Source organism: Mytilus edulis, chromosome 2 (genome assembly GCF_963676685.1).
Source record: "Mytilus edulis chromosome 2, xbMytEdul2.2, whole genome shotgun sequence".
Classification (NCBI taxonomy): Eukaryota; Metazoa; Mollusca; class Bivalvia; order Mytilida; family Mytilidae; genus Mytilus; species Mytilus edulis.
In genome coordinates, this window is record NC_092345.1 from 65,722,978 (window position 1) to 65,736,373 (window position 13,396).

Genomic DNA, 13,396 nt, shown 5'->3' on the forward strand with positions numbered 1-13,396 from the left:
GGGGAGGGTTGAGATCTCATAAACATGTTTAACCCCGCCGCAATTTTGCGCCTGTCCCAAGTCAGGAGCCTCTGGCCTTTGTTAGTCTTGTATGATTTTAAATTTTGGTTTCTTGTGTATAATTCGGAGTTTAGTATGACGTCCATTATCACTGTACTATTATGCATATTTTAGGGGCCAGCTGAAGGACACCTACGGGTGCGGGAATTCTCGCTACATTGAAGACCCATTGGTTGCCTTCGGCTGTTGTTTGCTCTATGGTCGGGTGGTTGTCGCTTTGGCATATTCACCATTTCCTTTCTCAATTTTAATATAACTAAACTCAATGGAACGGTACTTGTATTGCAGGTCACTACAATTGCCTTCAAAATAGAACATAAACTCTCGCAACACTGCAAAGTTAAAATCGTCTTTCACAAAAGTTTGAGCAGGATTCTTTGCAACGATTATCTTGTTATAGTACTATATTAAACTGATGGAAACACATGATACAGTCAAGAAATTGCTATTTGCAATAGTACGACCAGAACAATACAAGACAGAGTTGTAAACAAATGAAAGTAATGATACATACGAATTTTTAATCACAATGCACAAATAAGGAACCGTAGTTTTCATTCAATTTATTTATCTAAAATGTACACTTGCGTTAAACAATGGAAATTAATATAACCGGAAGAAAAGTGACTTTAGGAACTTTTACAATAATTCGCAAATTGCTTTATATGAACTCTCGTTTTGAATTGAATATTTATATGAACTCTCGTTTTGCATTGAATATTTATATGAACTTTCGTTTTAAATTGATTATTTCCCATTTTAGTTTCAAGTTGAATATTTATTGTTTTCAATGTGCCCTTTTCTTAAATATAATGTTTCTTATTTCAAATATCCAAAGTGATTATACATGTAGATTTACTATTTTACAACTTAATCCGATGGCTGTCAAAAGTGCGAGATAATACATTTATCTAACACTTGAACTACAAAAGCAATTATCGCTATTTTATAAAGTTAAGCCGGAGGACAATAATCCTATTGTTATTACATAAGATTGGACAATAATATTTATTTCTATGAGAACCTTTTTATAATGTTTAATACCCTTATCTTTGACTTACTTTATATGTTTTTGTAAACTGTTGTTGGGGAAGTCTTCCCCTAGCTTTCAAGCTGTAAACTTGTGAATAAATTTGTACATATATTTTTATACAGTCTTGCGTTTAAAGCAGCCATAGTGTCAATTATCGACCTACAGACTTTAATGTAACCCGTGCCGAAGTTCACGGACTTATGCCGGAAATTCACGGGGTTATAATTGGGGAGGATTCCTCGAATACCGTAACCTTAAGCAGCCAAGCGAGTGTTTTATTTATGAACTAGTCCCAGTATACGAAAATTTGAAAATGGAATTACCGAAATTGGAACTTTTTAACGCGTTCGAAACAGAAAATGCAGACGTTTGGATAAAGAGATACGAACTAATGTGTGAATTTTCAAAGTGGGATGACGTACAAGCCACAAGAGCATTCACGTGTTTCATAGACAATTATGCTTTAGAATGGTATATGCTACTTGACGACGAAGACAGAAACAGCAAAGATAAACTATTCCGTAAGTTCAAGGACCGTTTTGGTAGAAATTGTATGCAAAAAGTAGGATTTTGGAAGGAAGCGGCAAATCTGAAACAAAAAGACGAGGAAACCGTTTCACAATTCATATCTAGGGTTGAGAGACTATGTTTTCTAGCAGGTCAACCCGTATTTATGGAGCGTTTTATATATCAAGGACTTAGACCAGAATTTGTTGTTCCGTTTGTAACCGCAACTGGTCTCAAACAAAAGTTTACCATAAGTGAGGCTATCGATGCTGCATTGCTAGCAGACATGACAATTCAGTTGAAGTCGAAGTCGGAACCAGACCAAGTCACCAGTGCTATTAAGGACAATCCTACACCGCAGAACCAACCCATCGTAATGTTAAGTGTGATACATACTGTCATAGTTACGAACATTTTGAGAATGCACATTTTTACGTCCCCCCTATCAATGTACTTAATCATATTAATAGGCAACAGAAACGCCCACAAAATAAAAGACTTCAGAGCAACAAATTCAATTTTCATCCAAGTAGTGCTAAGTTCAACCCTTCCCATAATTCAACCAAAGACAGGTTTATGAATTCTAGAAATAGCCTCCCTAATCAGAATATTGTTAATCATTTTGCAAATACAGGCTGTTCAAGAGCCGATTGTAAAATAAATGTTAGAATAGGTTCCTCGGTTATACATACTCTTGTCGAGACCGGTGCAGCAGTATCGGTCATAAATACAAATGCTTATGAGTCATTACAAGTAGACAAACCTTACCCTATAGTCAGATTTGTTAGGTGTACGTGGTGTAAATGACAATTTTATCAGAGTGCTAGGCAAAGTTACACTGCCCGTTGAAATAGGAAAACTCGCTTTATTTCACGATTTTTATATTTTGGATGATGTCAATATGCCACTTATTTTAGGCCGAGCCTTCATGCATGATCAAAAAGCTGAGATAAGTTTCCCTAAACAAGTTTTATCATTACAAAACGGAATGACAGAAGTTTCTTTATGTCAGGGCCAAGATCGAAATCGCTCCCACAGTTTTGTTCGTGTGCTATCCGATGTTACATTTCAACCTAGACAAAGAGTTATTTTTCCTGTGAAAATAGATAATTTTAGCGAAAACACATCAGGAGTAATTGAACCAAATTTTTCACTTGCTGGCAAACACAATATTATGGGAGCACGGTGCTTAATACAAACACATAACAACAATTCTGTATTTGAAATCTTAAATCCTACAAATGATGTTATAACATTGAAACAAAATACTGAGTTGGAAATTATATTAAAATTCAAGATGATAAAATTTTTTGGAGAATTAAAAGAAAATTATGAGTTTATAGATTGTATCAGAACTGGCGAAGCTTCAAATTCAAATAATAGTTATATCAAAATTGCTACCGAGATGGGTATTGATCTTTCAAAATCCGATTTAAGCGAAACACAAAAATATCAGTTATTGACTCTGTTAGGGCAATATAGGCAAGCTTTTGCTAAAGATATAACCGAATTAGGCTGTACCAAAATAGGCAAACACATCATTGACACAGGCGACGCAAATCCAGTCAGACAATGTCCGTACAGGACCACCCCTTAAACAAAGGAAGAAATAAATTCACATTTGGACGAAATGGAGGAACAAGGTATCATTCGGAAAAGCATGTCACTATGGAGCAGCCCCATTTTGCTAGTAGCTAAGCCAAATGGCGAGAAAAGAGTATGTGTAGACTATCGCAAACTAAACCGTCTGACGAAAATCTATACACAATCGCTCCCGAATCTTTCAGATGTCCTAGATACACTTGGAGAAAAGCATGCGCAGACATATAGCGTCTGTGATATGAGACAAGGCTTCTGGTAGCTGGAACTTGATGAACAATTCAAAGAAAAGACTGCTTTTATGACGCATCGAGGTCAGTACGAATTCAACCGACTACCATATGGCCTCGCGAATTCGCCTGCAACCTTCAACATGATCATGAATGAAGTTATCAGAGATCTCAACTGGAAAAGCGCATTAGTTTATGTAGACGACATTCTTATTTACAGCAAGAACTTTGAAGAACACCTTTGTCATTTAGCAACTCTATTTGATAAAGTAATCGAAGCCAACCTAAAATTAAAACCGTCGAAATGTCAATTCGCATGTAAAGAAGTCCAGTATTTAGGCCATATTATCACCAAAGAAGGCATAGCAGTAGACCCAGAGAAAACGGCATCTGTACATTCCTTTGCGGCGCCGAAAAATGTTAAAGAAGTACGCATGTTCCTTGGACTATGCAATTATTACAGAAAGTTCATTCACAACTACTCCAAAATTACTTCTCCGCTCAATCAACTGCTACACAAAGATCAACAATTTCATTGGACAGACGAATGTCAACGATCGCTTGAAACGCTCAAGACAAAACTCACTTCAGCTCCTATTCTAGTATTTCCGGACTTCAATAAAGAGTTTATTTTACATACTGACGCAAGTGGTACTGCAATAGGATATGTTCTAGGTCAACATGACAAAGACAAGAAACTCCGAGTTATTGCGTATGGCGGACGTATGCTACGAAAACCAGAACAAAGATGGGACGTTAAAGACAGAGAATGCCTCGCACTAGTTGTAGCTATCAAACAGTTCCACGTTTATTTGGCAAACAACAAATTTCATGTTTATACTGACCATATAGCTTTGCAATATCTTCATCGCATTAAAGTGAGTACCAGACGTTTAGCAAGATGGCCCATGTATCTTCAGACGTACAATTTTGAGGTTCACTACCAGCCCGGAAAGGACAACGTATGCGCAGATTTCCTCTCCAGAATTCAGCACCCAGAAAACCAGCGTCAGCGTCGAATTAGTATAGACGAAATCGAGGCTACATATACAGCAACCGTTCAATCAAGGAAAGAAACCAATCAACAAATGTACAACGAAAATCAAAGGTCAGTCGTCAAGCCAGTCCAGTTACAAGACTCAGATGAATCAAAACATGAATCAGTATCAGCAATTAAGGCAATCACTGAAGCAGATAATCGTTATCGTGATGTGGACCCATTACTCATGATGATTGAAACCACAAAGCTAACACAAGATAGAATCCAGGCAGCTCAAAATGAAGACGAAGAAGCAGGACAAATGCTACAGTACATCGAACAGAACACGCTACCTCAAGACAAAAAGAAGGCTGACGTTATAGTCCGAGAGTCAAATCACTACGTTGTTTCTAATGGTATACTGTTTCACCTTTATTATCCTAGAGGGAAAGGACACTTATCAGATAGGGTCATCAAACAACTTGTTGTACCAAAGTCATTACAAAACGATGTTCTTTTATCGTACCATGATGCAATTATTGCAGCTCACCCCGGTATTGACAGAACCTACAACAACATCCGAATGAAGTATTACTGGAAGAAAATGTACTCAGACATTGAAGATTATGTGAAAACCTGTATTGAATGTCAACAAGGCAAGACTAATCCGCACTTTAAGAGAGCACCCTTACAGCCGCTTCCGGCAACTGGAGTATTTGAAAGAATACACATGGACATTCTTTGCAATTTACCACATTCATCAGGAGGTTTCAATCAAATTTTGCTAGTATTATGTCCGTTTTCCAAATGGTGTGAAGCCTTTCCACTTAAAACAGGAGGCGCCGTAGAAACTGCGAGAGTCTTGTACAACGAAATTATATGCCTATATGGTCCTTGTAGACAAATTCTTACAGATTTAGGGAAAAACTTCATTTCAAACCTCGTGAAAGAAATCTGCAAATTTTTCAGATCACCAAGCTCAATACGTCATCCTATCACCCAGAATGCAATGCAGCAACCGAACGACAGAATCGTACATTAGCAACATCTCTGCGAATGTATTGCCATGACAACCAGTCAACATGGCCCGACTATTTACAAGGCGTTATGATGTCTTTCAGAAACACAATACAAACCGAGTCCACACAATATAGTCCATATTATTTGGTCTTTGGAAGGGAACCTCGAAATCCCATAGACATTGCACTGATTCCAGAATCAACAAAAGGTCTGAGCAAAGATGCAGAGTCAGCCCTTAAATTGATCGTTGATAATCTCACCCAGGCCAGAAAAATAGCCAAGACAAATATTGAAGCTGCACAACAGAAGTATAAAACGCAACACGACAAAAATGTAGAGGAACCAAGTTTTTATATACTAGACAAAGTATGGCTTTACTGTACCCGGACTCCAGTTGGGTTGTCGCCCAAACTCCAACGAAAATGGACTGGACCATATTACATTGCGGAACACATAGGCGAATACATTTACCGTTTGCGCAAAGCTTCTGACAATAAAATATTGAAGGCTCCAGTGCACGCTAATCGATTGAAGAAGTATCTCGACCCCAAGAATCGCCCCACGAACCAACCCAATGAAGTTAATGAAGATCACGATCTAAACCCAGAGGAACTCATGGACATGCCTGAAATCCTCGACAGAGTCAATGACACAATTATCAATCATACACAAAATCAAGTAGGGAAAAATAATCAAAATGATCAAACACAATTACACAATGATAAGCAACCGTCACAAAATCCAAACCCTCAACAGGACATATATGATGTCGAGAAAATACTTAAGTGTAGAAAACGAGGCAACATTAAGCAGTACCTTATTAAATGGCAAGGTTATAGTAGTTCACAAAATACATGGAAACCATCAAACAACATACCCAATAATTTAATCCAACACTTTCATGCTCAGAGTCAAAGTAAAAATAAGCGAAAATGACATGGATAACTTTTAAAATAAACTACATGTAGGCCAAGTGTTTTTTCTACAGAGCACGGTTTTTATCGAGTCTAGATAATCAACTCAATGAGAAAAGTCTATTTTTGTTTGTCATTTTCACATTTAGAATCATTTTTATTAAGAACACTTCATTATTCTACTATGAATATTCATTTCTTTTCTGAGATATTTGCCACTGACATTAAGAAATTAAGCAATAAATTGAGCTAAAGTCTGTATATCTTTGTTGTAGCATAGAACCTAGTGTTTTACACAAGTGAAGGTTGTAACTTTGAACAAAGATTACGGACTATAGTATACCAAATAACCACAATTATTGTTTAGTTGTCGTTATTGTTTTGTGTCATTTCACGCACCATGCTATAAGTAGTTGAATTTACACGTATGAACTTCCGGGTGAATACATAGATTATCAGTGGAATAACAAAATCATTTTAGATTACAATTTTGGTTCGAAACAGGAGTGCAAGATGGACTCGTCACCTATCTTGTGTTCTTGTTTCCATTGGGTGTACAGAAGTGACGACCTGTATACTACATGTCAGAAAATGCTTTATTATGTTTGATCAAAACCTGCTTACAAGGTACAAATAGCCACTGATAATCTGATAATCGGTTTTAATTCATGATAGTGTTTTCGAAAACCTTTCAGCCAGTATAGTGTAGTTTGTTAGAACCCTAAACGGGCCAATGATCATTATTGCCCCCTCCCCCCTTTCCGCAATTCATTGAATACTTAGTTCTACTTTTATGATTATGATAAATCGCCCTTTGTTGTTTATATATCGATACATATAATAGAGCCATGCTTCTTTGAGTTGTGAAGTTAAAATAGATATTTCACGGTATATTTATGTCAGTAGTCCCCCTCCTCATAGTATAGTAAGACTTATGTCAGTAGTCCCCCTCCTCAGATAATAGTATATTTATGTCAGTAGTCCCCTCCTCAGAGTATAGTATACTTATGTCAGTAGTCCCCCTCCTCAGAGTATAGTATACGTATGTCAGTAGTCCCCCTCCTCAGAGTATTGTTGTACTTATGTCAGTAGTCCCCTCCTCAGAGTATAGTATACTTATGACAGTAGTCACCCTCCTCAGAGTTAGTATACTTATGTCAGTAGTCACCCTCCTCAGAGTTTAGTTAATTTATTTCAGGAGTCCCCCTCCTCAGAATATAAGTAAATTCATGTCAGTTGTCCCCATCTTCAGAATATTTTAGCGTATTTATGACAGTCCCTCTCCTCATAGTATTTTAAGTATTTTTATGTCCCCCTCCTCATACCCCCTTTGTTTATCTATTAAAAGGTCCGATATATGTGCATTTTCTATGTTCGTGATGTTTTCAGTATGTACACACTTTCAGCAACCAGGAAGATGAATTACCCATAGACGATATCGCGAGTTACCCAAAGACGAATTACCCTATTGAAAGACAAATTAACCATAGACGAATTACGGCCAAAGACGAATTACCCAAGGACGAATTCCGCAGATGAAATATAAACATTACCAACCCAATGACGAAAAGTAGCAATTTGTGCTCGGGACGAGCACTTCGGGGAAGTAGTGGAGAATATAACCGGAAGAAAAGTGACTTTAGGAACTTTTACAATAATTCGCAAAGTGCTTTATATGAACTCTCGTTTTGAATTGAATATTTATATGAACTCTCGTTTTGCATTGAATATTTATATGAACTTTCGTTTTAAATTGATTATTTTCCATTTTAGTTTCAAGTTAAATATTTATTGTTTTCAATGTTCCCTTTTCTTAAATATAATGTTTCTTATTTCAAATATCCAAAGTGATTATACATGTAGATTTACTATTTTACAACTTAATCCGATGGCTGTTAAAAGTGCGAGATAATACATTTATCTAACACTTGAACTACAAAAGCAATTATCGCTATTTTATAAAGTTAAGCCGGAGGACAATAATCCTATTGTTATTACATAAGATTGGACAATAATATTTATTTCTATAAGAACCTTTTTATAATGTTTAATACCCTTATCTTTGACTTACTTTATATGTTTTTGTAAACTGTTGTTGGGGAAGTCTTCCCCTAGCTTTCAAGCTGTAAACTTGTGAATAAATTTGTACATATATTTTTATACGGTCTTGCGTTTAAAGCAGCCATAGTGTCAATTATCGACCTACAGACTTTAATGTAACCCGTGCCGAAGTTCACGGACTTATGCCGGAAATTCACGGGGTTATAAGGGAATGGTCATTATTTATCAGCTGAGGGGGTCGGTTCAAATTTTTAATATAAAATTTTATGTTGGGACCCCCCCCCCATTATTTTATAATACCACATTGTGACCCCCCCCTAAGAACACAATTTCAAAAGTTTGACCCCCCCCCCCCAAAAAAAAAAAATAATAAAACATCCCCAGTTATATTAAGGTAATGATTACCAGCTACATAGTAACAAGCTTTTAGAAACTCTGAGTATAACAAACAGCTTTTCTTCTTGTTTTTTGTTTCTCAAAAAGGAATATTTGACAAGTGCATGTAGAAAAATAGAAAAAATATACAGAAAATTGTATGTTCCAATTTATTAATTTGTTTTCTGCAACCTATAAATCTACAAATTTTATAGTATACCGGTAGATAAACTTTTAATACTGACTGTTATTTTAATCCCAATCACAGGCCCTTGTATCTTATTTTTTTTAACCTGTGTGCCTTAAAATATCTAGTTATGAATGGAGGGAGGGGGAGGGGGTCAGGATTCCAATGTACAAATGATTTAGGAAGTGCAAATAAAATAACACTGATTATATGGTTCTTGTCTTTTCTTGATTAAATATGTACATGATTTATTTGAGATAAAGAAATATACGAACAAGCCAGGAACCTCTGGCCTTTCTTTGTTTTGTTCAGATGTATGTTTTAAGAGTTAAGTGTGTTATCAATTTTCTCTGAACAAGTACACATGTTTGTTTAGTGGCCCAAGCTGAATATATTTGTTCTTTTTCCAAATCATATAGTGTTTTGTTAAGTGTGTGTGAATGCCATGGTGCCCATCAAGCATTTTTTTTAGTAAGGTCTGAAATTTGGATAGGAAAAAATATCGGAGAATGGGTTTGAAAATTTACAGAAAAATGGACCAAAAAAAAAAAATTAAAAAAAAGAACAGAGGACACTGGTGTTCAAATATAAAGAAAAGGAGAAAAGAGCAAAAAATACTTAAGAATAGAGAAATATTACCTTAAAAATTAAAGAATACAGAAGGGAAATACCTAATATCGAGATCATCTTTTATTCTTATTCAATATCTTTGTAATAATTTCATAAAATAAGTATACCTATTTTTGTAACCACTTGACAGACATATAACTAACATGCATCCTTTAACTTTCTTCAAAATATTTAAATATATACACAACAATTTCATCTCAAGAATCACATCAAAATGATTTAAACACTATCATGACTATAGAAAGTTAATTATGCATGTCCAGAAACCTTGAAGTTTATAACTCACTATTTCCTGTGGTCAAAACTAAGGAGAAATGTTTCATACAGTTGTTAATCTATTGATTGTAAATTTACTAAACTGTGATAAGGAGTGATCAGATGCACTGTCCTTGAGAAATTAGGCATATCCTGCTGGTGCTTTACAGTTTACACTATCAAAGATTTAATAAACAGACATTATTTCACAGATCGCACACTCATTTCAATTTTGTCAACAATTTATATACTAGTCAGACATAAAAACCTTTATTGTGTGACCCCCCTAGTTAAAATATTTTTTTATGGTAACCCCCCAGTGGTATGACATTTTTGGCAATGACCCCCCCTAAAATGCACCGACCCCCTCAGCTGATAAATAATGACTGTTCCCTTAAATAACACTGTATATTTATATAAACGATCAATCTTGTAAATAAATAAATAAATATATAGATAGATTATATTACATGTACATTTGTACAAAGATAGATGATATTAAAAAAGATAGATGTTACATGATTATTTAAAATGGGAGTTTTTTTTATCATCCCCCCCCCCCCCCCAAATAAGCCTTTAAAAATCGGGGCCTCTTAGTTGCTTTCCTGGGAAATTTAGGGTTGATGTAGCAGGTGATTATTAATAATATAAAAATAAAAACAAATAAAAAAGGCGAGCAAGTATCGACTCAGATATGCTACACACTTTTGCTACGGAAATCAAGTGCACACTGAATGACCGACCGTTAAGGTACATTTCTACTGATGAATAAGATCAGGAAACACTTACGACGTCTTATATTTGGTATGGTAGAAGATTAAATACACTTCGATATCCTTCAAATTACCACAGCGTACTAAAATTCACTAGAAAAATACTAGCTTCTGCTTATGTATTTTAGCTTAACAAACAACAATAAGAAAGAGTATTTAACATCACTTTGGGAATTTCATAGAGACATTAAAAATAATCTACTAAAGATAGTTATAATAAAGTTTGTGAAAGGAGTAGTAGTACGTTCTGTACAAAATGTGGTTTTACTAATAGACGAATCGTCAAACTGTACCCACTAGAGATAAACTCTAATGACAATGATGAATCTCCAATTCTAAGAAGGAGTGTTTGTTTAAAAACAAAACATAGGGAGACTGAAACTAATATTAACTGAGAACAATATTCAAACGCAACATTATTTAATGATCAAAGAAAACAATGTTACCGTCAATTTGATATGGGATCAAATAGGGTTTTAATTACTTTAGGGAAAACGGTACTATTTATTCTGCCATAGGCGACAATACTAACATTTTCTAAATTTACCAGTTTTTATATTAATATGTGGGGTGTTAGTACTTTATTACTCTATTCGAATAATTCTCTAGAAAATATTTCAACAGGTTTTAAAATTTATATTGCAAATTTACACACTGCAGTTATTCATAGATAAATAAAAAAATATATTGTACCCTTACATCCAATCACAGCCCTCCTAAGTTGACTTCCTTCACCTGTCTTGGGTACACAAAAGACCAACCTAATACTGGGAAAATGAAATAGTACCGTTTTCCCTTTAAAATGAAGGTATCGTATGGAATTGTGAAAAACAACAATTTCTAATCACAATTTCATACATATCTATCATAAAATCAGTATTTAAGAGCACTTTGGAAACAGATACAATGGAAAGAAGTTTTACTTTACTGTTAAAGTAGAAACGCAGCCAAAACCAGGTACAAATTGGCATGACTGGTGGTCACTAAAATTGATGTATAACAGTAAAAAATGATGGCTTCAAAATTGTGTAGAACTATGTAATAGGAAACCCGGTTTCATTTAAGATTATTACGTTAAACCGTCAAGTTATGGAAAATCGAACTTTTTGGGAAACAAAAAAGATGGCTGATTTGTTTTGAACGGAAAGGATAAAGAATTAGCAATAACAGTGTATTTTTGATAATATTTATATGTAGTGTTGAAACTATGTTGTTCGAAAAACCTACAAATTTTAAAATTCAATTATAATAAAAGCATGACAAGTTGAAAAAATACTTTAAACGTCAATCTTATTAATTCCCCTTGTGATTGTTGCTGATAGAGCTTACCGACAACGGAAGTTTCCAAGGACTTGCTTTCCAACTGTAGTGAGAATAGTTTGATGTACATGTGTATAACTAAAATAAAGAAACTATAGAAAGAAAAATATTCGCTACTACTAGTATTTTATTTTATTTCTAATTGATTATAGATGTATTCCAATATACATCACATTCTAACCTATGATCTGTTGGCAATTATTAGAAAGTATACTAGCCCCATTGAACAAGCAGTGTCCTTCCACCTTGAAAATTGACTTGATCTTAAACTATATGAAAAAGACGCTTTCAATTTGCCCCAGGCGCGACGAATCATAATGTCTTGGCTATGTTCATTCAGAACAGCATTATAGTCTTAAACGTATTCTGTACCATGGGACAATTCTAGGCCGATTTGTAAATAGTACGTTGACTGCCATGAGCTGATGTTTTGTCGATGTTTTTTTCCTTATCTCGAACAGAACAATATGCTTCGGTGATGTTGCCGATGTTATGTACTATGGGATAGGCTTCACAAAGAACTAGGACTTGTCCATAACCAAATGTAACGTTATGCGTGCAAAGTACCTTCAATTTTTTTTTATTTTAGTTGCGTCGGCCCTTTGTTCATGGATTACGCAATTTTTAATTTGCTTTTACTTTGTAGATTTTCTGCTGATTTTTCTGTTAAGTTTTATATATAAAAAACATATACATGTATATGTTAAAATAAGGAAACGTTTTCTAAATAAGGATAGCAGTCAAAATGAGCAACTACTGCTTTTGATTTTGATGCACTGTGTGTGCACGTTTCATCAAATACTAAATCTTAGTAATGCCCCGGATCGAAGACAATAATAATCAAAACAAGGAGTAAACAAAGACTCACAAAACCAAAAGACATTTACTTCACCAGTTATTAATAATACATAATAAACAACACGAACTCCACTAAAACCCGGGAGTGAAATCAGGTGAAATTATGGAATAATCAAAGAAACAATAAACCCCAAACATTCGAACAGCAATTTAGATAAATGACAAAAAAATGCAATAAAAACTAACTTGGGATAATTTAAGTTGAGTAATGAAGTTTCCACGGATTAATTTGCAGTTTATATTTTAAAATTGCCCTATATGGGAAGAAGTGGTGTTTCATTTGGGTTGCCGAGTGTACTATATATAGAAAAAAATCAGTTTTTCTCAAGAAGCATGAAAAGAAGGACATTGAACCCAAGTTTTCTTTTTGAATAATAAGTATGACGAGTGTTCTTTACATGCTGCTAAATGTAGAATTTTCCTTTTTTATTTTGTGTTATTAATATTGACTAGAATTGAAACCCAATCACTACCAATTTCATGAAACAAACGAACAAAAGGATAAATACAATGTATATATATCCCGGCGATGGAAGAACAAAAAATTCGGGAAAGAAAATATACAGATCTAACATTGTTTGGTTGATGCTTAGAC

General features: G+C 34.7%; 1 protein-coding gene across 1 annotated transcript; it reads left to right on the forward strand.

Annotated features, from left to right (window-relative positions):
* The first annotated feature begins 1,484 nt into the window (after positions 1–1,484).
* LOC139510972 (uncharacterized) lies at positions 1,485–3,197 on the forward strand. The gene is made up of 2 exons (XM_071297532.1): positions 1,485–1,973; positions 2,376–3,197. Exons 1-2 carry the CDS (start codon positions 1,485–1,487, stop codon positions 3,195–3,197), a joined length of 1,311 nt encoding a protein of 436 aa, XP_071153633.1.
* The last annotated feature ends 10,199 nt before the right edge of the window (positions 3,198–13,396 follow it).